Source organism: Ursus arctos, unplaced genomic scaffold (assembly GCF_023065955.2).
Source record: "Ursus arctos isolate Adak ecotype North America unplaced genomic scaffold, UrsArc2.0 scaffold_12, whole genome shotgun sequence".
In the NCBI taxonomy this organism is placed as follows: Eukaryota; Metazoa; Chordata; class Mammalia; order Carnivora; family Ursidae; genus Ursus; species Ursus arctos.
In genome coordinates this window covers 6,595,781-6,622,331 of record NW_026622786.1, presented here as the reverse complement: position 1 = coordinate 6,622,331, position 26,551 = coordinate 6,595,781, and the positions used below count along the sequence as shown (strand labels likewise).

General features: G+C 46.5%; 1 protein-coding gene across 1 annotated transcript in view; it reads right to left on the bottom strand.

Annotated features, from left to right (window-relative positions):
- LOC125282141 (neuroblastoma breakpoint family member 6-like) overlaps nucleotides 1-26,551 on the bottom strand; it is a 47,155-nt gene that overhangs the window by 1,656 nt on the left and 18,948 nt on the right. Inside the window, exons 7-21 of the mRNA XM_057310764.1 lie at nucleotides 20,838-21,041; nucleotides 18,824-18,920; nucleotides 17,843-18,057; nucleotides 16,762-16,813; nucleotides 15,828-15,943; nucleotides 13,921-13,972; nucleotides 12,985-13,160; nucleotides 11,822-11,873; nucleotides 10,884-11,062; nucleotides 9,784-9,835; nucleotides 8,825-8,997; nucleotides 7,711-7,762; nucleotides 6,746-6,936; nucleotides 4,090-4,329; nucleotides 1,654-1,868 (exon numbers count right to left, since the gene is read on the bottom strand). Of these exons, the coding sequence (XP_057166747.1) occupies nucleotides 1,663-1,868; nucleotides 4,090-4,329; nucleotides 6,746-6,936; nucleotides 7,711-7,762; nucleotides 8,825-8,997; nucleotides 9,784-9,835; nucleotides 10,884-11,062; nucleotides 11,822-11,873; nucleotides 12,985-13,160; nucleotides 13,921-13,972; nucleotides 15,828-15,943; nucleotides 16,762-16,813; nucleotides 17,843-18,057; nucleotides 18,824-18,920; nucleotides 20,838-21,041 (2,057 nt within the window). The 3' untranslated portion in view covers nucleotides 1,654-1,662. The remainder of the gene's footprint in view (nucleotides 1-1,653; nucleotides 1,869-4,089; nucleotides 4,330-6,745; nucleotides 6,937-7,710; nucleotides 7,763-8,824; nucleotides 8,998-9,783; nucleotides 9,836-10,883; nucleotides 11,063-11,821; nucleotides 11,874-12,984; nucleotides 13,161-13,920; nucleotides 13,973-15,827; nucleotides 15,944-16,761; nucleotides 16,814-17,842; nucleotides 18,058-18,823; nucleotides 18,921-20,837; nucleotides 21,042-26,551) is intronic.

Below are 26,551 nucleotides of genomic sequence, written 5' to 3'. Positions count from 1 at the left end.
CCTTGGCAGACAAACACACCCCCTTCTCACCCTTGTCCCAGTCTTCTGAGGAGGAGGCCAGGCTATGGAATGAGTCCTAGAATGTCAGAGCCAACAGGGGCCTCAGCCTATCTCCAAGTTCCTTTCTGCCATGTGCAGATGAGGACCCCCTAAAGCCATGTGACCTGTGTCTGAAAACCCTGGCCTGAAACCCTGGCTCAGGCCCTGTGCAAACATGTGGGGGAAGGGAGAGGAAAACCTCTGATCTGGAGGTGTGGGCAAGCAGTAGACATTCTTGGTCACTTGGCTGGAGAGGAACAAGCCCAAAGGGGCAGAGGGAAGAACTCAAGGAGGAGAAACTCAAAGGGGAATTCACAAAAAGAGAGCAGGGGTGTTACCATGGCCCTAGTCATTTTCACTCAGGGACACCAACATTCTCTGAAGGTAATCTCACACAGGATAGCCCTTGGGGCATTTCTAGGACTATTCTCAATGCAGAGACTCACCAAACTCTGAAGTGAAAATGAAAAGGCATTCGTTTTAGCTCTCTAGATTCTCATCCCTTCTTTTCCAAAGTTTCCCTAAGGAAAGAGTCTCTCAGTGTTTACCCTGGTATAAAGAAGGACCTGCAAATGGGTTAACATAGGAGAAAGAGACCTAAGCTTCTTTACTGAGATGCTGTATAAGAACAAAATTTGATTAAAATATTTTTTTTCGATCTGCAGTGAACCTGCAGGGGGCTGTGAAATCCACTCAGTGACTAGTGAACTGTCGATTTCATTGTCATAGGAGGAAAGAAAGCACAAAATTCTTTGACCTTTGATCAGGGAAGAGATTCTGTTTTGGACTCTGGGTATCTATGTAATATTTATTTTTTTCTTGTCTTCTTTTTCTTTTTTTCTTTCATTTTCTTTTTTTACTTATTATTCTGTTTCTTTAGCCAGTGTATGGTACATCACTAGTTTTTGAGGTAGTGTCCAATGATTTATCAGTGACGTATAACACCCAGTGCACATCACAACACGTGCCTTCTACATTATAGGGGCTGAGGAGAAACCTAGCTCCAGGCAGTCCGGTGTGGCACTCCCAGCTGTGACAGGTTCTCATTTAGTTTTTCTCATGGGGGCTCTTTCTCCTCAGCTTTAGCACTTCTTATTCACATGGAGAAGGTGAGGGTTACGTGTCCTCGTAGGTCAGATTCCCTGAACGACCCAGGAGGTGAGTCCTTTTGCAAGTGACTCATTAAGACAGTGCTCCCGGGAGGACCAGGCCTCAGAGTTGGGCAAGAAGGAAAGGAAGGCAGAGAAGCCGAGAAAGTGTGTGATTTCTGGCAAAGTTCGTGTGTTTGGAGACATGTTTAACTGATGCTGCTTTGCCAAGGAGGGCCATGAGGCCTGCTTCCCCGTGGCCATGAGTGGAGGGGAGAGGGGATCTCAGGACGGCCCCAGCAGGAACACAGCAGAGTTCAGATGCAACCAGGTAATGGAGATGGCAGGGCCGGCAGGGTGGCAGTCCCTAGGGAAACAGACGGAAGCCCAGACAGAGGTAGCACCAGCTGTGGGAGTGACCAAACGAGGAAGACAAGGCAGTGTGAGTGTGTTGGGGGGGTGCAGCTATCATCTGAAGGACAGCAATAGGAATCCGTGCCCCAAGAGCCAAAGGGGGCGTGATTACCTCCATTCCCTAAGCCTGAGGGCCACGGAATCTGCATGCGAGTCTCCACTGGCCAAACTGCAGTTTTCTCTTGGGAATCTTCTCTTTCATGACACCGAGGGCTTTCCTGTGGCCAAAGGCTTGACACTCACACTGGCTGTCCCTCGAGGCCTCAGTGGCATCGCCCTCCAGCTTGGGAGGGTTCTTCACGCAGAGGGAAGCATCCAAACCCAGCTCTGGAAGGAAAAGCACATCAACAGGATCTGTTGTTATTCATGATCTTTCTGAGCCTCCACCCACACTGACCTCAAAGGACGACATCGGACAGAAGGACCAAGGCCATCCGAGTGTTCAGAGGGGAGGGGAAGCCAATGGACACGCTTTGATTATTTCCTGTTTTGTTCATCTCTCTCACACTACCTGTAGGGATAAGAATGCCAGAAGGCCAATGTGCTTGCAGTTGACAAAAGTGAAATCAGAGAAGCAGAACTGGTAAAAACAAAGAGTTCCGGAGAAGAGAAGACAAAGGCAGGGAAATCAGGCTGGAAAGAGGCTGTGCTATTGGTGGGAAGAGACTGTAGACATCAGCTAAAATCAAAGTTGAAGGGAAGCCTTTGGGGAGCAACTAGGGAAGAGAAAGCTGGGGAGTTGACACAACACGTGTCAACACGTGGTGCACTTCATACGTGTACACTCTGGATAATACACACACGGAATATACATCGTGTATGTGACCTGAGATACAAATGTGTGTGTCTGTATGTACGTATGTACCTAATTCAGTAAATGATTAAATAGGGATCTGGGGGACACGGAACCTAATATTCTAACCTCCCTTCTGGACAGTTGAAATTGGAAAAAATACACAAATCCAAGGATAATGAGAAAAGGGGTGGGTAGAAACAGGTGACCTGTTCAACACCATGGAGGGATTACAGGGGGGAGCAGATGGGAACAAAACAGAATAAAACCATCTGCCATGGCGTGACAGTTTGTATTCGCCCCCAGTTCATAGGGGTGTATCACAATCCCCAATGTGATGGTTTTGTGGGGTGAGCATCTGGTAGGCAGATGCCCCCTAGAAGGGATCCGTGCCCTATAAAGGAGACCCCACAAAGCTCCCTCGCTCCTGGGAGGACAAAGAAGAAGGCAGCCACCTCCGAACCAGGAAGGCAGCGTCACCAGGCCCCAAATGTGCACCTGTTTGATTGTGGTTCTACCGCACCTGCAGAACTGTGAGATCACAACTTCTGTTGTTGACAAGGCAGTCTGTCTGTGGCATTTTTTTCTCAGAGCCGGAATGCACAAAGAACCCGGCATGGAGCCTGGTTTCCTGCTCAGGCCTCTGTGGAAGGTGAGTCACAGAGAGAGGAACTGAGCCAGCGGGGTGAGTCAGGGCCACGACAGTGGGCGCCATGGGGAAGAGACAGAGAGGCTCGAGGGGGAAGACAGTAAGTACGTCAAGTTCTAAGGCCCTTGTCGGGGCTGTGCTTCCCCGAACACTCCCTGAGCTCTTTCTCTGGGGCCTCTCCCCAGTGCCACAGTCTGCTGCTTATGTCACCTCCACCTGAGAACTGCATCTCCTCATTTCTCAGGTAGTTCTGACAGAGGAGCCCCAGGCCACCCCAGGCTCCAGGAAGGGGCAGTGAATGCAGGAGGGTAAGGAACGCACGACCCAGGGGAAGGTCAGAAAGCTCAGTCTTCAGGAAATCTGAGAAGAGGTGGGTCCTGATGAAGAGGAAGCTGGGGACGAGGCCCCGGAGATGAGGGGAGATGATGAACTAGATGGAGGGTCAGAGGAGAGAGTGACGTGTGCACTTCATGTAAGAAAGGGGCCACTTATGTCCTTAGAAAAGGGAAAAAAGAAAAATAAGTGGGAGACAGTGTTGTGAGGCCAGTATTACCATTGTGACTGTGAGCACCGAACAGGGAAGATTGCCTTGAAGATGTCGTAGGAGAGAAAACTGGGCACAGGAGCCTTTCTGAGAAAGCCAGGGAAGATGGGGTCCGGTGAAAGTGGAGCCGCTGACAACTGCCCCGCCCCCCATGAAACAATGCCCCGAAACCATTTGCTGAGTGCTAAAGCCCCACAGCGACCCACAAATTATACGTGACAAATTCATAGATGTTGTCAAGCAATTTCTGTTGAATCAGGCCCCCCAAAATTTATGCCATTTCTTCTTCTCCGCATCGATGGAATGGAGATACTAGTTTTGCGCTTTCCGATGAAGGGACAGAGGGGAAACTAGGTAAGAGGATGAATAAGTTGGCCACTTAAAGAGCTAGGAAGTTGCAAACCCAGGACCTGGGGCAGAGCTGATACTAAACACCGGGCTCTTGCTGACCTCGCTGGATTGGAGCATCATGGGGTTCGACCTCACCCTGTTGCTGCCTCCAGCCACAAGCCTGTGACAACCAACACAGGGACTAGAACTTCCTACTCCCCGTCCCTCTCACCTTGGAAGAGCGGCCATTGGTTCCCAGAACCCATCTTGGCGTCCAGGCTCCCGATGGCAGAGGAGAGGCCGAGCCTGGCTCTGTTGTCACCACAATCCAACTGCTGTTTCAGCTGCTGTCGCAGAGAATTGGCCACCTGGGTGCTTGGCTGTGTCTGCGCTCCTGACATTTGCACCTCTGCCCTTTGGAAAGTCACGTTTCCACTCAATGGGCCCTGGTGACAGGGAGCCTGCATCGGGGCTGAAGCAAGAAGAGATTTCAATGGGATCCACCCCAGGGCTCCTTAGCTGAGCACTCCCAGAACACCCACGTCTGATGTCCCTTCCGGTCTGAGAGACCACCCTGCGAGCAGGTACAAAGGCAAACATCACGTGTATGAAGGAGATGTCAGTGTTGTGTCCGAGCCTAGGGATGCTGGGACGGCAGGTGCCCAGCCTGCAAAGTCCCTGAGGTGAAAATCACCCCCTTCAGTCCACCAGGCCTTGGCATGGGCACACAAGTTCATTCCTATCATTCCGTTAGTCGTAACCTTCTTCCTACAGCCTAGAGAGAGTAGGTCCTAGAGAGTTCTTAGGGCATGGGGAGAAGGAGTTGTCAGTGGGAGCTGGGCAGCATTACAGGGGTGCCAGGCAGCCAAGTGAAGAGCCTCCTGGGCACCCCTTGTGACAACAGAAAAGGCCCAGGACCTCTCAGCTCTCATTGCTTTTGGATGGAGCCTCATGGAGACATTGATCTCTCAGAGGGTCTGGAAGAGCCCCTGGCTCTGCTCACAGGACAGAGTGACTCACAGGGTAGGAGTTGGCAGATGTGTGGCAGGGTCACAGGGATCTCTGGGGGCAGTCTCGCAACTTTTTTGTTTACATTTACAACTGTTTCAAATAATTTGGTACAAAAGCAGAGAGGACAGGGCCAACCGCATCCCCACATAGGCCCTGACAGGACCGAGTGGAGAGTAGTGGGCAGTCTGAGCTGGTGCGGGTCTGAGATCCTACTAACCACTGGCCAGGGGTCCTGGGCAAGTGATATGACGTTGCTGAGTCTCAGCACTCTCGGCTCTCACAGGAGATGCCACACCGAATGGAGAGTGTCCTATGAGGATACGAGGGGCTCCAGCAGAACAGAGCTGCTGGTGAGCGGGCACGGAAAGGGACGTGGCGGACAAACGAAGCAAAGTAACTGTGTGTTTCATTTCTGCTTCCTGAATTGCTGCAATCCTGAGGAGGCCTTTGCTTCTTGGCCCCTCCGAGAGGAATGGGAAACAGGGGAGAAGGTGGTCCTAGGGTGGAGAGACTGTTAACTGACCAAAAAGATGAAGGAACAAAATGTTTCATGGCCAATTTCACTAGACAACATTGACACAGTGAGGAACATCATAGACTCCTTGCTGCTCCTACAAGGTGATTTGATGAGCAAGGAAAGTCGGCTAACAACGCGAATGCTTCTCCCAGAAGCAAAGTCCAAATTGTAGCCTGAGTGGGAAGAAATGAGAATTGGGTGTTAGCCTGCACTCCTGTGCGAGTGTGACCCAAGGGGGTCTTGCTGAGCAGGCAGCACTTTTCTGAAGATTCTGGAGAGGGGAACAACTCTGCTTTGCTTCAGAATGAGGCCAATACCCACGGCAGGTGCACGGACCATTGATCCTTTACATGACATTATGCTACTGAGAGCAACACTTGACAGGGAGAAAATCAATGAAGCTGCACACAGGGTGGAAAGGACACCATCCGTGGAGGATGGAAAACCAGAGCTAGAGCTTCGGCTTCACTGAAACCACGGGGTCCAGCTAGGACTGGGTGCTCAGGATCTTCTATCTAAATGCTGAGCATTCTGGGCTCCCCAGAAGCAAAAACTTTGAGCTCAGCAACAATATCACAGATGCTGCAAATATGGAGCACATGCAAATCTGTGTGGAGAGCCAGAGAGTTTGCAGGACACTACACCAGATATACAACTGGCAATAGAATCTCATGAGTAGCAGAAGTCGGTTCTTAAAAAAAGAAAGAAGAAAGAAAGAAAGAAAGAAAGAAAGAAAGAAAGAAAGAAAGAAAGAGAGGAAGGAAGGAAGGAAGGAAGGAAGGAAGGAAGGAAGGAAGGAAGGAAGAAAGAAGAAAGAAAGAAAGAAAGAAAGAAAGAAAGAAAGAAAGAAAGAAAGAAAGAAAAAGGAGAGAAAAGAAAGAGTCCTGTTACCCAGATATCTACACTTGACATAGTGGTGGCTGAAGGTTTGCTCTTTCCCTGCATTTCTCCTCTCTAAACTGACTTGGTACCAAGGGCCTGCACTTGGGAGGGGGCTTGGTGACAGACGGCAGTCTGGGACAGAAGGAAAGGAAAATTGTCTGACCCACATGATGCCTTTTCTTTTTTTTATACACTCCCCGCCCAGTGTGGAGCCCAGCGTGGGCCTTGAACTCACAACCCTATGATCAAGACCTGAATGGAGATCAAGAGCTGCATGCTTAACCAACTGAGCCACCCAGGTAACCCAGTGTTTTTGAAATGAAATCCAAGAGCAGAGTTCTAACCAGTTTGAGTCCCCAGGGTCTGTTGGCAGGGATGCACGTCTCAGCCGATTTAGGTTGTTGGATACAGAGAAGACAGGCTTCCTGACCTCCCCTCCACCCAGGAATGTTGTGCCCCTCACAATGGGAGTACTTACCATCCACATCCAGACCCAAGAAGGTTTCCTGCTTATCAAATGTGAATGAAGCACTTGTGTAAGGTCTGCAGGTGTCTGGCGGGTCATGGCCAAATGAAGAAGTCAAATAACAGTCATCCAGGGAGTCCTGCGGGTCTTCATTCTCTTCTGCCACTGGCAGCTCCCTGTGGAGCCTCGTGTGACAGGCAGGACTGGAGATGCAAGAAGAAAGTTGAGTCAACATGGAGTACCAGCTGCTTTGGGTGGCAGGGAGGAAGCACTGGGCACAGAAAAGAAATGCGAAGTCTTCTTCCTATGAACCTTTCTGCCTCCATCTGGGGCCTGAGTGTGGATATATCGGGGATAGATGAGGCAGGCAGGGAGGGAGCAAGAGCTAGAGGTGCTCAGAGCATGGCCAGAATGGGAGACTAAAGGGAAGGAGTCTGAACCACCCCAGCACACAGCAGTCACAACACACAGCACACTCAGAAAACAATAAAACCAGCATCAACACTTTGGTATACGTTTTGTTGACATTTACAGAAAGCACCAAGACAACCCCAGACTGGCAGCATTGTAGATTCCTAGAAAGCTCGTGTGTCCGAGGCCTACTTGTCTAAATACTGAGATATGAATTTTTTTACACACTTTTCTTGCCATGAATTCCTGCCAGCGTCATAATGCGAAACGAGCAGAGACAGATGTGCATCTTAGGCTGGACTCAATACAAAGAGAGACCGTGAGAATGCAAGAAATCCTGTGATTGGTTAGTATACCTGTGTCAATGGCCTGAACCTCCAAATTTGGGACGCAGAAAGAAAGGGGCCTATACGAGTACCACAGTGAAAAAGAGAACATTGCCAACGGACCATTTTATGGGTGTCTGAATGGGTGAAATAGGTACATTTAGCACTTTCTAGATTTGCCGAGAGCCAAGATCCCCAGACATCACCACTGCATTAAAGCCCATGATTCTTCAGAGTTACCTGGGGCATATCCGTCCTTGGTCTTCTTCCTCCACAAGATCATTATGACTGTCTACAAATAAATACAGACAGGGCCAGTCACATTCAACAACACCATGTGTACATTCCAATTAAGTATCCGATACAACTAGCACACGGACTGTGCGCCGCTTAGCGGGGCAGCAGGATATTGTGAGAATAACCATCCAGGAGGCCTCAGGTAGTATCTTGGGAATGTGCCTTGGTCTGCTTTCCTGAGCCATTGGGCATGAGCTCCCTGCTGTGGTAGAGCCACATCTCAAGAGTCTGTGTACAGAGTGAAACATGTGTTTTGCCACAGATTCTGGGGAACAGCTTACCTACATTCTAAAAACTTAGTGCAACCTTCTCTCATTACCTTATGCTATGAGATAAATGGTTTAAGGGAATTTAGACAGAGAGACCAGACTGATGGATGGAATCTGCAAACCCTCATGTCAAAAGAAACCTTTTGTGTACAATTCTTTGTGCTTACAGACATATGAGCCATGCATAGGAGGGGCAAAGGCCAGAATCAGCTGTGCTTCAAGGAAACCTACGAGCAAGCTGATGGTAGAGGTGTTGATGACCTGATACTCTGATGACAACTCAGTGTAGACAGCCAACATAGAGGACACAGACACTGGGAGTCAGAGCAGTCAGGCAGGGAAACAACAAATCGAAAGATGTAGGTAAGGCTGCCAACATCTTTGGACAGGCACAAAAATTCAAGAGACAATATTCAGCTATGAAAATGAGAGCATTGCAGATGAAGAGAGTATTTAATGGAAATAAGGAAATAAAGGAACAAAGACAGAGACCTCTGCATGTGGAGTACAAGTGAGTGTGAACTGTCACATCTGCCTTGAATCGAATGTCCTAAGTTCTGTCAGAATCTATTAGCATGGCCTGAGTGAGGTACAAAGGGTAGGTGCATGACTCACCTGAGGTTTGTGCTAAAAAGTGTATCCTAGAGCCTGACTCAGATCCTTATGTCTACTGGGCTTCTACAGAGCAATGACACATTTCTGCACAACCAGAGGTTGGGATCCCAAAAAGAGGGGGTCAACTTGGGAGTCCAGTTGGAGCTTTATCACCTTGACAATGGAGGACTCACTAGCTACTTCCAGAGCAGAACAGATGTCCAGATCTTCTAATGAGGTGATGTCAGCCTTCCCACAAGTCCCGAGGGAGTCAGACCGGTCAGGAAGGGCCGAATAAGTCAAATAGCATTCATCCAGGGAGTCACTAGGGGTATCCTCTTCCACCTCTGGCAGCTCTGTGGTGAGCCTGGGAGGGTCGGGAGATCTTGAAGATTAACACAAGAAAAGTAGACACCCCAGCATCCTACTGGTTTTGATGGGAGGCCGAGAAGTATACTCATAACGAAGGGGCACAGCCATGATTAACAGCAAAAACTATCCTCCTGTTACAGGGGCAGAGTGTGGCTGCTGTGGGGGCAGTAGGGACAGATAGAGAACAAAAGGTGCTCAGGATAGTGGCCGCAGAGCTAAGCTTCTGAGCAACAAACTGAACGACTGTGGAATGGAACACATAGCTGACAGCGCACATGGAGAATCCTCAAGGTGGCTTCAACACTTTTGCATAAATATTGTTGATACTACCTTGGGTGACCAAGTGAACACAGGCTTTAAAAGACAACATCAACATGGAGAGACCGTGTGTCGTCGGTGCCTCTTTCTCATCCTGTGACATGACGTGAATTTTTTTTTAGGTATTCTTTGGCTATAATATATCCTCGGTGTGGTAACACCAAACAGGGAGAGGCTGATAGGCCTCTCACTCTTTTTACAAAAGGAGTGAACAGGGGAATGCAGAGAATCCCAGTGACTGCTAATTCACGAAGTTCCACCCCCTGCAGGTTATTGAAGTGAAGGGGTCAGTAAATGGAACTTAACCATGTAACATGTGAAGCCACACTTCATGGTTAAACAAAGGTACTTTGTGATTGGAGAACGGATAAAACAGGCATGTCTGGCAGTTTCTGTTTCTGCCTTGAAATGCAGTCCTTCAGTTTAACCACTGAAATAACAACCCAGGATTCTTCAGAGTTACCTGGGGCCTAGGGGGTCTTGGTCTTCTTCCTCCTTATGAGAGATTTGATTTTCTGTAAATACATAAAGACAGGGCAGTCATTAAGCAGATCCTGCTCGGTACATTAATAATCTAGTGTCTAATGCTAGCCAGGCACTCAGATATGCTCAATGTGAGAACAGGTTTAGTCAGAAGAATATTTCAGGGTGCTTCTGATATTGTTGTATGATAAGTGGCTTGATTTCCTGGCCTGAGGCATTGGGAAAAATTTACTTTTTCTAGGAGATCATCATCACGGTTGCCCTTGGCTTAAGTCTGTGCAAACACTTTACTTACCTTTTTCATACAAATTCTGGGGAGCCAGCCTCCATGCATTCTAAAAGGATTACTGCAGAATTCAGCCTCTGCTCATCAGAGAGCCTGCTTGTTAAAGACTTAGTGGAATTTATACACTGAGAGTAAACAGATGGAATGCAAAGACAAACCCTCAATGAAAGTGAGTCTTTGGTGCTACAGAGAACGTTGGCTCAATTCGTGTAGTGGGGTAATGCAAAGCACAGCTCTGCTTTGGGAAATATAAAAACAAGCTATCAGTGGAGGCACTGAGGGTGGGTTTTCAGACAACTGTTTAGGAAGACAAGTCAACCAAAAGGAAAGACAGAGCGGGGTTGGGAAGAGGAAAAACCAGTTAACCCTGGACAAGAATGCCAACTGACAGTGGCAGGCATAGATTCGTAAAGGACCTGGCTCAGAGATGAAACGTAGAGCTTATTGAAGGTGAGAAGAGAGGTTTCATCCAAATTAGGTCTGACAGACAACTTCTGTGGTCATGTTGCTGAGGTGAGTTGAGTTTATCCTGCCTCCTTCGCCCAATGACCTTACAGAGAAGCCAACATGACATGGACATGCCCTGGGACTAGGAAGAGAGCAAAGCTCCTGAACACACCTGACATCTGTGCTTAAAACTCAATCCTAGAGCCTAGTTCAGATCAATATGTCTCTACAGGGCCTCCCCACAGGGATGACCTCTCTCGGCACAGCAGAGGTCTGGGGTACAAAGAACAGGAGATCTGTGTGGGTGTCCAGTTGGAACTTTATCACCTTGACAATGGAGTACTCACTGGCCACTTCTAGAGAGGAACAGACTTCCAGGTCCTCAGGTGAGAAGATGGCGGCGCTTCTGTAAGGCCAGTAGGAGTCAGACATCTCGGGAAGAACTGAATATGTCAAGTAGTGTTTATCCGGAGAGGCCCGTGAGATGACGACCTGCTCTACCACCTCTAGCAGCTGTCCGCTGAGCCTGCAGGGTGGGGACAACCGAAGATTAACCTGAGAGGGATCTGAAATCCTATGTCCTGTCTGGCTTTGATGGAAGGGACAAAGGAATGGTCAAGAAAGCAGAGAGGCTGACCCATTCAAGAGAGAAACAACTCTTCTTGTTTGAGTGCAACAAGCTCGTTTGTCACAGGAGCAGCAGATAGAAAGGACAGTAAGTGCTCAGCGCACAGGCCAAACAGCAAGCTTGTGAGGAAGGAGCCTCAATTATCTCTGTGCCATCCAGTCATGACTCTCTACATACAGAGTCTCAGAATGGTGGCTTTCCCCCTTCCTGTCAAATGGCATCCAGTTCTGCATGGAGTGGCCAAGCGACTGTCCCAGCTATCTCATCCAGAAAGGCCTCATTCTCTCAATATCTGGCACGATAGTATATGTTTGTCTTCTTGCTGTGATATGTTCTTGCTAGGAACACATGTCAACGTGATAAATCTAACAGGCAGAAAGAAGACATGCATCTCTCAATAAAGCACAGAGGACAGAATGAGCGAGCACAGCGATCCCTGGGACATATTAGTTTACCTGGGTCAGCTGACTGTGGGTTACTCAACTAGAGAAGTAATTAAGAAATGGCAAGCAATCCAAGTACCACAAAAAAACAGAAAACATGGTGAAAATGGATAAATGGTCCTCGACTGAATAGATAATATAGTTCTCTTCAGCACTTTCTGCTTTTCCCTGGGTGCCACTTTTGAATTCACAGCCCCCAAGTATTCAGAATTACCTGGGGGCAACTGACTCTTGTCCTTTCGGTCCCTCCTGATCAATTTCGTTTTCTGCAAATAAAGGAAGAGAAAGAGTTACATGACGCAGACTCCCCTTCACACATGCCCACTCTTAGGTCCCATGTAGCACAGGAGAGCAACAGAAGCAGAGTGAAAACGGGCAACCGTGAGAGAACTCATCCAGGAGGGCTTAGGAGGGCCCTGCAAGCAATCACTGGCATTGCTCTCTTAAGCCATTAAACAAGTGACCCTGGTATGACAGGCCATCATCAGAGCATCCTGTCTTGAGTGTATGCAAACAACACGTTGATTCTTTTCCCCCCGAGATCCTGGGGAAGAACCCGGTTGCTTCCTAGACGGTTGCTGCAATATTCAGGCTTTTGTCATCTGAAATGCTGTTGGTGAATGGTTGAGACGAAGAAGCCATTGAGATTAAACCCATGAATGGAATCTATACACCATCAAAGCAGAACAATCTTCAAGGCTGCATAGATACTGGGGCCTTTCATGGCGTACGTGTGTTTCAGGATCTTGCGTGGCTCAAGAGAAACATACACTGTCCGATAACATTGGTCCAGTTCTGCTTCTCAGCTAACTTGAGATGAGGGAAGAAAAACGAAGAGACAGACTAAAGGAAGGGAACGCACCAGGGGAGTGACACCTCCAAAGATATAGGAAAGCCTGCCAAGGCTGTCAGGCATCAAAGGAGAGAGACAAGTGGGGCTTAGAATAGCAAAACCAGTTAACCCTGGACAAGAATGCCAACTGACAGTGGCAGGCATAGATTCGTAAAGGACCTGGCTCAGAGATGAAACGTAGAGCTTATTGAAGGTGAGAAGAGAGGTTTCATCCAAATTAGGTCTGACAGACACCTTCTGCGCCCATCTTGCTCAGGTGAGTTGAGTGTGGCCCGATGACCTGACAGAGAAGCCAACATGACATGGGCATGCCCTGGGACTAGGAAGAGAGCAAAGCTCCCTGACACACCTGACATCTGTGCTTCAAACTCAATCCTAGAGCCCAGTTCACATCAATATGTCTCTACAAGGCCTCCCCACAGGGATGACCTCTCTCGGCACAGCAGAGGTCTGGGGTACAAAGAACAGGAGATCTATGTGGGTGTCCAGCTGGAGCTTTATCACCTTGACAATGGAGTACTCACTGGCCACTTCTAGAGAGGAACAGACTTCCAGGTCCTCAGGTGAGAAGATGGCGGCGCTTCTGTAAGGCTGGTAGGAGTCAGACAGCTCGGGAAGAACTGAATATGTCAAGCTGTTATTATCCGCAGAGTCCCATGAGCCGACCTGCTCTACCACCTCTAGCAGCTGTCCGCTGAGCCTGCAGGGTGGGGACAACCGAAGATTAACCTGAGAGGGATCTGAAATCCTATGTCCTGTCTGGCTTTGATGGAAGGGACAAAGGAATGGTCAAGAAAGCAGAGAGGCTGACCCATACAAGAGAGAAACAACTCTTCTTGTTTGAGTGCGACAAGCTCTGTTTGTCACAGGAGCAGCAGATAGAAAGGACAGTAAGTGCTCAGCGCACAGGCCAAACAGCAAGCTTGTGAGGAAGGAGCCTCAATTATCTCTGTGCCATCCAGTCATGACTCTCTACATACAGAGTCTCAGAATGGTGGCTTTCCCCCTTGCTGTCAAATGGCATCCAGTTCTGCATGGAGTGGCCAAGCGACTGTCCCAGCTATCTCATCCAGAAAGGCCTCTTTCTCTCAATATCTGGCACGATAGTATATGTTTGTCTTCTTGCTGTGATATGTTCTTGCTAGGAACACATGTCAACGTGATAAATCTAACAGGCAGAAAGAAGACATGCATCTCTCAATAAAGCACAGAGGACAGAATGAGCGAGCACAGCGATCCCTGGGACATATTAGTTTACCTGGGTCAGCTGACTGTGGGTTACTCAACTAGAGAAGTAATTAAGAAATGGCAAGCAATCCAAGTACCACAAAAAAACAGAAAACATGGTGAAAATGGATAAATGGTCCTCGACTGAATAGATAATATAGTTCTCTTCAGCACTTTCTGCTTTTCCCTGGGTGCCACTTTTGAATTCACAGCCCCCAAGTATTCAGAATTACCTGGGGGCAACTGACTCTTGTCCTTTCGGTCCCTCCTGATCAATTTCGTTTTCTGCAAATAAAGGAAGAGAAAGAGTTACATGACGCAGACTCCCCTTCACACATGCCCACTCTTAGGTCCCATGTAGCACAGGAGAGCAACAGAAGCAGAGTGAAAATGGGCAACCGTGAGAGAACTCATCCAGGAGGGCTTAGGAGGGCCCTGCAAGCAATCACTGGCATTGCTCTCTTAAGCCATTAAACAAGTGACCCTGGTATGACAGGCCATCATCAGAGCATCCTGTCTTGAGTGTATGCAAACAACACGTTGATTCTTTTCCCCCCGAGATCCTGGGGAAGAGTCCGGCTGCTTCCGAGAGGGTTGCTGCAACATCTACGACATCGGCCACAGCAACTTGTTTCATGACACATCTCCAAAGGCAAGAGATACAAAAGATAAAATGAACTTGTGGGACTTCATCAAGATAAAAAGCTTCTCCACAGCAAAGGAAACAGTCAAAAAAACTAAGAGGGAGCCCTGGAATTCGAGAATATATTTGCAAATGACACTACAAATAAAAGAGTGGTATCCAAGATCTACAAAGAACATCTCAAACTCAATATAAAAGAAACAAGTAAACAAATCATAAAATGGGCAGAAGACATGAATAGACACTTTTCCATTGAAGACATACAAATGGCTAACAGACACATGAAAAAATGTTGAAAATCATTAGCCATCAAGGAAATTGAAATCAAAAGCACACTGAGATACCACCTTACACCAGTTAGAATGGCAAAAATTGAGAAGGCAAGAAACAACAATTGTTGGAGATGATGTGGAGAAAGGGGATTCTTCCTACATTGTTGGTGGGAATGCAAGTTGGTACTGCCACTCTGGAAAACAGTGTGGAGTCCCTTAAAAAGTTAAAAATGGAGCTACCCTATGATCCAGCAATTGCACTACTGGGTATTTACCCCAAAGATACAGACGTAGTGAAGAGAAGGGCCATATGCACCCCAATGTTCATAGCAGCATTGTCCACAGTAGCTAAATCATGGAAGAAGCCAAGATGCCCTTCAACAGATGACTGGATTAAAAAGAAGTGGTCCATATATACAATGGAATATTACTCAGCTATCAAAAAGAACGATGTCTCAACATTTGCTGCAACGTGGACGGCACTGGAGGAGATAATGCTAAGTGAAATAAGTCAAGCAGAGAAAGACAATTATCATATGGTTTCTCTCATCTATGGAACATAAGATGTAGGAAGATCAGTAGGAGAAGAAAGGCATAAAGTAAGGGGGGGTAATCAGAAGGGGGAATGAAGCAAGAGACTATGGACTCTGAGAAACAAACTGAGGGCCTCAGAGGGGAGGGGAGTGGGGAATGGGATAGGCTGGGGATGGGTAGTAAGGAGGGCACTGGGTGTTATACGCAACTAATGAATCATCGAACTTTTCATCAAAAACCATAGATGTACTGTATGGTGGCTAACATAATATAATCAAAAATATTATTATATAAAAAAAAGAGAGAGATACAGTGAAAATTAGGAGGTCTGGAAGTGACCTCCTGTGCCTGGGCTGGAGAGGTATATGAGTCTGGCACGGCCACCTTGAGAGCAGTGATTGGCAGTGGCCCAGACATAAAAGTGCTGTGACTTAGACAGGAGTTGAGCAAAGCTCACTGACTCATGGAATGTCTTATATCAAACACAGTCCTACAGCCTGGATCACAACAGTTTGTAAGGATAGGATCTACTTATGGGGATTAAGACTCTGAGTTTACACAGGGTGTGAGGAACAAGGAATAGGGACACTACCTGGGGAACCACAGGGAGTTTCCTCCCCTTTGGTATGGGACCATTCTCTGGCTACATCCAGAGCAGAGCCAATTTCCTGTTCTTCAAATGGGAACTCACCATCACTGTAAGACTGGTCGCTGTCACACCCTTCTTCCAGAACCGAAGGGGTCAAATCACAATCATCCACTCTGTCCTGTAGGACTTCCTTCTTTTCGACTTCTTCCTGCTCCACGCTGTGCCGGGTGAGACAAGAATGACAACAGATCAAACCAGGGGGATCAGACATCATGGCTTCCTAGCTGGTTTTGATGGGAGTCATAGGGAATGGTCACTAGAAGCAAAGGGCCATCGCTTGGAGAGGGAAAAAGCTATCCATCCTCCAAGAGGCAAAGTGTGGCAGCCAAGATGGGGGATGAGGGGAGAGTAGCAGCAGCAGATACGCAGAGCACTGCCCACAGCAGGGCTGACGAGGAATGAGACTCTACCACCCCAGTATGGTACAGTCACGGCATGAAGCACAGATGGAGAGCAGGCCCGGGGCAGCCAGCACGTGCCTGAGTCGTGTTGACTTTAACATAGATTGACCAAGTGGTTACAGCTCTGGAGTCACTGCAGACTGCAGAAATGTGTGGCTGCTAGGCACCTTTGTATTAATAGTGTCACATGACACCCCACGTGTTTGGTTTTGGTAAGTTACTTCTCTTGCTGGTTAATTTTGCTAGTGTCTGTGTACCAATTCCTTTGCTGGTCACCTTCCTACCAAAACCCTTAGAGAACTGTGTAGGAAGTAGATACGCATCTTCTCCTGGTGTCCAGTCACAGGAAAGAATGGGTATTTTGTCCATATGGGGAGTCCTGAGGCTGGTGAATCCATCTTGGTTTACAGCACCACAGAGACAACAGGCAACAGGGCCATTCTTTACTGACCACCTACAGGTTTGCTAATCCTTGCATCTGACATCTGTGACTCTCTTGACCTCACTTCCTTTTCTTTCTGAGACCCTGTCCATTTTTACCTACACATTACCAGTTCCTGAACATTCATTGTCACCTGGGGGTCCGTGTTTCTTCTTCATGTTCATCCTCCTCCTCGTCATAATTTTCTGCAAATAAATTCAGAAATTCCCGTCAGCTATTCCCACATCACCACTATGAACACAGTGGCCTCTATGGCCCGAGAGACATAAGTGTCCTTGCATGACTAGGCATCCACTGCATTTAGGGCACTGTCTTTAAGAATTGCTGTGGCATGGCTTTCTGATGCATCAGGCAGTGTGTCTCTGATTCTGAGGATCAGCATCACTGACCCTGGGCAACAGCTTCTACTGTCTCTTGTTGTCCATATCAGGGGATGCTTGTCCAGTTTCAATCTTGACTTCTGCAAACCATGTCTAGCAGCGTGCCACGAGTCGCACCACAGGAACAGACTCTCTGTGCATTCACAGCTCTCACATAGAGCCTCCTCCTTGTCCTGAGGACAGGACAACCACCCTGTCCCACATCCAACCACTGGGGACTTCATGGGCCCCCGCGTGGGCTCCTGTGTTACCAAGGGGTCATCTATGAAACGTGTTCCTCTCTAAACAGCGTTCCCACCTCCAAGTCCTACTGCATCAAGTTCCTCATCCAATTCCACATGGTCAGGGGCTCTACTTTGTCTGAAGTGCATTCATGAATTTTCCGTATCTGCTCACTACAGTGACAACAGGTTATTTGATATACATTATAGATGAAGAGACAGAGATGGACGAAGTAAACCTCACTCTCTCACCCACAGTTAATACAGACGGGGCTGAGTCCGGGAACCTCCCACTTAGGCGGGGATCCTAGCACACTAACTAGCTGCCTCCTGTCACAGTCTCCTTTCCGGGATCTAACACTGGTGGATGCTGCCTCCTGCCCCAAGGGCTGCGTTCCCTCAGGGAGGAAGCAGACATGTGGAGCACTATGACCTCCAGCCTGTGCATTTCTCCTCTCTGTTACCACCTTCTAGTCCTGGTCCTCTCATGGCCTTGCGCACAATGGGGAACACAGGACAGCTGCTACAAACAGTGTGAGGGCAAGTGGGAAGTCTCTTGTGAGCCCAGGGCCTTGCAGCAGCTCAGTGCAATCAGGGCCTCTGGCTGCCTTACCTGAGCTGAGCTTTCGGGCTAGGCACTTGGCCAGCCTGCGTCCCTCAGCCAGTTGCTCTTGGAAGCCCTGTCCTTGGCAATGCTCAGGGTCATCATGGGAGAGGAGGTCCTCGAGGTGTTTATCAAGGAGTTGGCAAACATCTCTCCCTTTGAGTAACTTATCATATAAACGGGTCAGCTCTTCAGTCTGGTCTTTGATCAGCAGATGGCACTGTCTACGGTGGGACAGAGAGAAAACTTAACAATGCAGAGAGTGGATCAATAGATTATAAGAGCTTTTGGGGAGATTTATGGGAGAATTTCCCACAAGCAGCCGCCGAAACAAATTTGTGCACATGTGTGGTTACCTGCCTGTGGCAGAGAAAGAAGAAAGTAAAACAAGGCCTCCTCTGTATCAGAGAGTGCTCCTGTGAGCCCCCTTGACATCCCTTGCATCTTTTCCTTCTGGAAACAGACCCAGGGGTCCTCCTAAGCACACGTCACAGACATGTCCCTCAGCTGCTCACTCTGGGCACACCCATTTCCCTGGAAAACTCCATATAGTGCATCGTGCAGCGAATGGACACACTGGCAGACAGAGAAGTGTGGACCGTAGGGCTGGTGTTAAGTCCTGAGCTCAGGAGAATGGCAGGGTCAAGAGGACAGCATTTGCTGAAGGAACGGATGACAAGCTGTAGTCAGCCAGGTCGTGACTGTGTGAAAGGGAAATGAGGTAGTGATCTCACAACACTGTGAATGTGCTAAATGCCACGAACTGTTCCCTTGAATTTGGCGACTTTGATATTTTTTTACAAGAGAGAATGAGGCTCTGAGTCATTGGAGTCCATCATTTACCAATCACTGTTGTCTTAGTTGTTTTAGACATAGTTGTGGAACGTGCCTGCCGTGAGGGTTTCTGCCCTTCTGGCCCAGACTTGTTGCTGCCCCAGGTCAGAGATGCCCACAGCTTCCCTCCGGCCTCCCACACAGAGCCCTGCTTACCTGAGCTTCTCAGCCAATGTGTCTGCCCGCTCTCTCTTCTCCAGCTGCCCCTTCTCCCCCAGCACGGATTCGATGATGTCGCTGGACTCTTCGCACTCTGAGAAACAGAGATGCCTGTCTCAGTGGAAAGCTGGATATGCTGCGGTGCTCGCTGTCTTCAAGGGAGGAGATGGGGTCCATTCCAGCGCAAATGGAACCCTGGTAACCAGGCTCTGCACGGGAAGCTCCACTTCTCATTCCTCAGCCTCCTAACTACAGGGCATTCGATTCCTCCCTGTTTCAGAGCCCAGGAAAGAACAGCCCCAAAGCTCAGAGGGAAAGTAGACGCGGTGAGTAGCAGGTATTTGGCAGAGTCAGGATTCGTATCCCCTGACACCGACCCTGATCATGGCCACTCTAGCAAGTCTTGTGGGCTCTTAAGTAAAACACTAAGCAGGGACATGACGTAAGGCCCCCAGGACTCCAGGACCGATGGGTCCCCTGAACTAGGATTTCTATACTGAACAAGTATCTCAAAGGTAAAAATTCACCCGATACACTCATGTGAACTAGAATGCATAAAACCAGAAGGACCTGGAAGGAATATGGCCAAATCCTAATAAAGTGTGTGTTATTAGAAGCAGTAGAATTATGAACAGAGTTTACACGGTGCCAGGCTCTGTTGTTAGAGCTTTACAAGGAACTACTCAGTATTCATTTCGACTCAGAGAAGTAGCACCCACGATAGTAGTAGTTTAACAGAGGAGGAATCTGAGGCACAGGAAGATAGGCAGTTGGATTTGAGTCCAGGAAGCCTGGCCCAGAGCCCATGCTCTTCACCCCTGTGCTGTGTTACCTCCACCGCAAGCCCTAGGGTGATACCTGTTTTCATCATCTTCACAACTGTGTTCCCAGTTAATGGGATGATTATCGGGAAAGTTGTAAATAAAACTTTGTTTGTCCTTCCCTGAAAGCTCATCATCTCTTCACTTTCCTAAATAACAGGCTTCAATTTTTACTTTTGTCTGCATCAATCGTTTTTAATTATACCTCTCCTTGTTATATTGAAAGCAGATTGTGAGAAAATGAGAAAACTCCCGGTTCAGAGTTGTCAGGATTCCTTCCTATCACTCGGCTGTGCACATGCCCCATTCTCATGATTCCTCGGGCACCGCAGCCCCCTCTTAAAAATAAGGCCACCGAGCTCCTCATTTCAGGCTTACTGTGGGGGAGAGCCTACCCCACGCACTGGCTTGGGTGATTCCTGGGGCCATGGTCTCCCCCACTCACCCTCATTCTCTCTTGGCCACATGTCTCATGGCCCAGGCCTCGAACTGTTGGGCTCCCTACATCATTGAAGGTTCCCCAGCTCAGGGAGATACAGTGGAGGTAGCAGAAGTTATCTGATGTTCCCGGAAACACGCTCAGCCTTATCACAGGGTATCAAATGGCCTCTGTGGAGCCAGGAAGCAGAGCCTGCATGGGTTCCCTCTCACCAGGGGAGTCACTGTGTGGATGGCGTCACTCATGGATACCACAGTTTCAGAGAAAGCAGAAACCACCTCTATCTCCTTGAAAGCAGGTCATGTTACCTGCTACCCTCCCCCCATGTGTACCATCAGCATGTTTCCCCAGTGTCACTAGCTCGGTGCTTTGCCAGTGGGACATCAGAGGAACCTGACTGATGGAGTTCTGCAGTCACTGTGATGCAGGATCTGATACAGCACAGAGACAATCCTGAGAGGACCAGGCATTTCTGTGTCTGCACCAGGAATCAATAACTGGGATGTGAACTCTAACCCCACCCTACTTGTCACAGCTAGCCTGTGGAGGTTGCTAACCTATTTGTCTTCAGTTTTCCCATCCTCAGCAAACTGAGGGTAAAATACCCACCTCTACCATTCCTGGATTGTGTTCAGAATGAAATTTATCGTGACAGTGGAAATAGAAAGGACAACATCTGCAGAGGGTTTTAGTTTCTCAGAAGGAATACAGACAGCCATCGCTTTGGTGAGCATGACCTTGTAGGACTTACTGTATTTCTGCAGCTGGTTGGCCAGGGAGTAGGCAGTAGCTTCGGATATAAGGAATTTCTCCTTGAGGTCTCGGAAGTCCTGCTTGCTTTTCTCCAGCTGGGACTGAAGGTCCTGGTTGATTTTCAGGAGGCTCTTTTCTGCCCCAGGATCGGAAAGAGGGCCAAGAGGTGCTGCCATGGTGACGTGTGGCAGAAGAGGTAGAGCTGGGGAATGAGCAGAAGAACCCCAAACACAGGATGGGTTAAAACCCAGTGAAATCAAGTAGGTTTAAATCAGGACTGAGGGTTGAGGATACAGGAATTCTCTACTTACTGTTGGGAACAATTTGAACAACACCCCACAGCACTTGAGACTCAGTAACCACAAAAACAAGGTTCAAGATGCCAGAGCTGATAGCCAAAGGCCCTGCCCCAGCTCAGACTCCAACCGGAATGACAGAGGGAGCACCCAGAATGCCAGGTAACAGTCTGCACTTGCAATAACAGATTTGGAATGCTGGGGCTTTCAATGGAACCCGGGGAGCCACTGCCTTCCAGTTGCCGAGGCTGTGCTGACACACCAGGCTGCCTGGTCTCCCCTGAAGGTCATCACTGATGGAGACCTACCCTCAGTGGCCACTCTCAATAGTTGTCCACCCTTGTGCTGAGACCACAGTTCCCATCTCTTTCTAAAAAATGATGTCAGCATAGTTCTCATTCTTCATTCTTATGTGTGTATAAAATCATCAAGGCACACATAGCTTCCCAAGAAGTTTCCCTTTTTTTTCTTAAGGATTTATTTATTTGAGAGAGAGAATGGGGCATGGGTAAAGGGAGAGAGTAAGACAAGGGGCTCAGTCTCACAACCCATGAGATCATCACCCTAGCCTAAACCAAGAGTCAGATGCTCAACTAACTGCACCTCTCCCAACAGGTATTCTTAAGGGCTGTCATGAACTCATCCCACTTGTCTTTAAGGTAAAACAGATCTTAAGGGAAATATTCCAAAGTCGCTGACTGTCACAATGTTCTTCTCTGTGTCTTCTCTAGTTTTTTTTTTTTTTCCCTAGCCATTAAAAACACGAGAAACATGCTAGTGCTTTAGTTATCTTTAGTTGCTTTGTATTTGAAAAGCTTTTAAATTTATTTGGATCTTCCTCTATTTACATCACATTTTTAGGATGTATGTAGTAAATAAAGTTTTCTTTAAAGCAAAACAAACAAACAAATGACAAAAAACCAAGAACATAAGAGAAAAACCAGAGTTAATCTATGCAATGAAGTTTGGAAACTGTTTCCTGTCCCTGCTCTCTCAGTGTTCTTCTTCCTGCATCTCTGTGTTATGTAGGCTACTCTTCCCCTTCTGTGGACATGTATTTTCAATTTTCTTAGCTATATACCTAGGAGCGGAATTGCTATGTCATATGTAACCCTATGTTTAACTTTTTGAGAAACTGCCAAACTATTTTCCACAGCAAAGCGACGACACCATTTTACACTCCCCCTAAGAATGTGTAAGAATTCCATTTCTCTACAAGTCATACTAGTGGGGTGAAGTGATATCTCACTGTGCTTTAGATTTTTGTTTCCCTAATGACTGATGATACTGAGCACCATTTCATGTGTTCGTTGTTGCATGGGTATTATCCTTTAGAGAAAGTCTACTTAAACTCTCTTTCCTATTCTTAAGTTGGCTGTCTTTTTATGGCTTAGTTGGAAGAGGCTTTTTGGGTTTTGGGGTTTTTTGGGTTTTTTGTTTTTGTTTTTGTTTTTTGTATTCTAGATAGCAAACCTCCATCAGATATACAATTTGTAAATATTTCTCCCGTTGTGTGGATTGGCTTTTCACTTCCTTGATAGTGTCCTTTGAAACAAAAACCTTTTAATTTTGATGAAATCCGGGTTATCTATTTATTCTTGTTTTGCTTCTCCATTTAAGAAACTGGCTTCTAACCCCAAATCATGAAGATTTATAACTACATATTCCTCAAAACATTGCTTTTGAATGAGCACTTTCCTGGGTTTTAGGGGGTGGTGGACATTAGTTAATAATGTTTCTTGTCTCTTGATTAATTATCTGTTGATTGATATCTCAATTGTTATTCTTGTGCTTGTTTTCCCTCCTATGGTGCATGCCGTGGCCTATAACAGAGATTTTGGAAATGGTATCTAATGATATCCTGGCCTTGATTCAGGGGAGAGTCCTGGTTATATAGTTGAGTTGGTCTACACCTCATGCAGAGTTTCACAAATTGCCAGGGCCTATAGTGGTGAGTAGTTGATTATTTTTCTGAGGAACACTTGTCCGGTAGTCCAGATCATTCTAGGGCTAGGGTGGACTTTCTCAGTCCCCTCCAGACCGAGAAGGCTGCAGGGGTTGGACCTAGTCAAGAATTTCATCTCTGGTCTTCGTGGAAAGTAGACATGCCTCAGGGTTTGGGGAAAGTTGTTCAATACAAATTGGTTCCCCTCCAATCTTCATATTATATACATGATTTCTTTGTAGAAAAGGTAAAAGGTGAAAAAAACTAAGAGGCAGCCCACAGAATGGGAGAAGATATTTGCAAATGACACTACAGATAAAAGACTGGTATCCAAGATCTATAAAGAACTTCTTAAACTCAATACACGAGAAACAAATAATCAAATCAAAAAGTGGGCAGAAGTTAGGAACAGACACTTTTCCAATGAAGACATACAAATGGCTAACAGACACATGGAAAAATGTTCAAAATCATCAACCATCAGGGAAATTCAAATCAAAACCACATTGAGATACCACCTTATGCCAGTTAGAATGGCAAAAATGGACAAGGCAAGAAACAACAGATGTTGGAGAAGATGTGCAGAAAGGGGAACCCTCTTACACTGTTGGTGGGAATGGAAGTTGGTACAGCCACTTTGGAAAACAGTGTTGAGGTCCCTCAAAAAGTTAAAACTAGAGCTACCCTATGACCCAGCAATTGTACTCCTGTGTATTTACCCCAAAGATATGGACGTAGTGAAAGGAAGGGCCATATGCACCTCAAAGTTCATAGCAGCATTGTCCACAATAGCTAAATTGTGGAAGGAGCCAAGATGCCCTTCAACAGACAAATGGATAAAGAAGATGTGGCCCATATATACAATGGAATTTTACTCAGCCATCAGAAAGGAAGATTACCCAACCTTTGCAGTACCATGGGCTGGACTGGAGGAGATTATGCTAAGTGAAATAAGCCAAGCAGAGAAAGATAATTATCATATGGTTTCACTCATTTATGGAAGGTAAGAAATAGCAGGGAGATTGGTAGGAGAAGGAAGGGAAGAATGAAGGGGTGTAAACAGAAGGGGGAATGAACCACGAGAGACTATGGACTCTGGGAAACAAACTGAGGGCTTCAGAGGGGAGGGGGTGAGGGGATTGGGATAGGCCGGTGACGGGTATTAAGGAGGGCACATATTGCATGGGGCACGGGGTGTTATGCGCAAACAATGAATCATGGAATGGCGCCTGGGTGGCTCAGTCGTTAAGCATCTGGCTTTGGCTCAGGGCGTGATCCCAGAGTCCTGGGATTGAGCCCCACATCAGGCTCCTCCTCTGCTGGGAGCCTGCTTCTTCCTCTCCCACTTCCCCTGCCTGTGTTCCCTCTCTCGGTGCCTCTCTCTCTGTCAAATAAATAAATAAAATCTTTAAAAAAAAACAAAAAACAAAACAAAAACAAAACACACACACACAAAAACAATGAACCGTGGAACACTACATCAAAAACTAAGGATGTACTGTATGGTGGTTAACACAACATAATAAAAATTTTTTTTAAAAAAAGTAAAGGTGAAAGGATATTTATTTTAGAACAACTTGTCTGTTCTTCGCCAATTGTCTGTGCTTTTAAAAATGTGTAAAGGATAATTCAAGGTCAAATACATTCTTAGCAAAAGTACAGTTCTTGCACCCTACCAGGTGATTATACTGAATCCTATGAATTGTCTTATTACTCAGATGTTATCCTTTTCCTGATGAGAAAAAAAAAAAAACCTGAGAAATATTACAAAGCTTCCCAAGGCCAAATATCTAGTGAAGAGAGGAGGCAGCATTAGAAACCATTTCGGGGGGCACCATACAACTCGACCTCAGCCTAGGTCTTGATCTCAGGGTCGTGAATTGGAGCCCTGTGTTGGGGTCCACTTAAAAAAAAAAAGGCAACCAATCTAGCAGATATCCCATTGGGTTTTCATATGCTTATTATCATTTGGATGTCTTCTTTTGGGATGGGCTTTTTTAAATATTTCTGCCCATTAATATACTAGGTTTTTTCTCATTTTCTTTGTGATTTATAAGAGTTCTTGATATATTTTGGATGAGTGTTTTGTCAGATATATGTATTGAAAATAATCATTTCTGGTCTATAGATGGCCTTTTCATTTTTGTAGAATGTCTTATGGTATACAGTAGCCTTTATTTTTCATGAACAACAATTTAATTGAATTTTTTATGGTGAGTGCTATTGTCCTGTTTTAGAAATATTTGTCTATGCCAATATTGTGAAAATACTTCCTATTTTTCTTTTATAAGCTTTGTAATTCTTGCTTTCATATCTCCAATTAATTTCAATATGTAGTGGGAAGTGTTTGTTAATATTTACTTTTTAAAAAACAAATCATCTTTTGCTCTATTACCTTTAACAGAAAAGTCTTCCACTTCCCCAGTAAAGAATATTAACATATACACACACACGTATACAAAATCAAATAGCTGTGCATATGTGGGTATATTTTTGAATTGCTGTTCTTTCACTTTGATATATTTATGTCGGTTAAGTGTCTGACATTGATTCCGGCTCAGGTCATGATCTCATTGGTGGTGAGATCCAGCCCCAAGTAGGTCTCCATGCTCAGCAGGGAGTCTGCTTAATATTCTGTCCCTCTCCTTCTCCCTCTACTGCTCTCCCACTCACTTTCTCTCCCTCTCTCTCAAATCAATCAATCTTATAAACAAAACAGAATTTCCAAACTATTTTCTAGAGTAGTTGTAGAATTTAACATGCCCATCAGCAGTGTACGAGAATTCTAGCTCCTACACATCCTTGCCTATACTTGGAATGGAGATTCTTTTCATTTTTGCCATTTTAATTGGCAGATAGTGGTTTCAATTTGCATTTTCCTAAAGTAATGATGTAGATCTTGTCATGTCCTTATATGCCTTCCGTATATATGCTTTGCTGAGCTGTTCACAAATCTTTTACCCATGTTATCGTTTTATTTTATTTTTTTAAAGGTTTTATTTATTTATTTGAAATAGAGAGCAAGAGTGGGGGGGTGTGGAGGTGGGGTGGGGAGGGCAGAGGGGGAGGGAGAAGCACATTCCCTGCTCAGTAGGGAGACTGACAGAGGGGGTAGGGGCTAGATCCCAGGACCCTGAGATCATGACCTGAGCCAAAGGCAGCTGCTTCACCAACTGAGCCACCCAGGCACTTTTCTTTTACCCATTTTTCAATTGGATTGTTTGTCTTCTTCTTAACTTTTGAGAGTTCTTTCAATGGTTCTATTAGGAGATCTTCACCAGATATGTAATTTATAAATATATTCTCCTTCTATGTTTTCCCTTGATTTTGCATTCTCTCACCAATGTCTTGTGAAGAGCAGAAATTTTCAATCTTGATGAAGTCCAAATTTGTTCTTTCATTAATCACAATTTTGGTGTCATATCTAAGAAACCATTGTCCGGGGGTGCCTGGGTGGCATAGTCGGTTAAG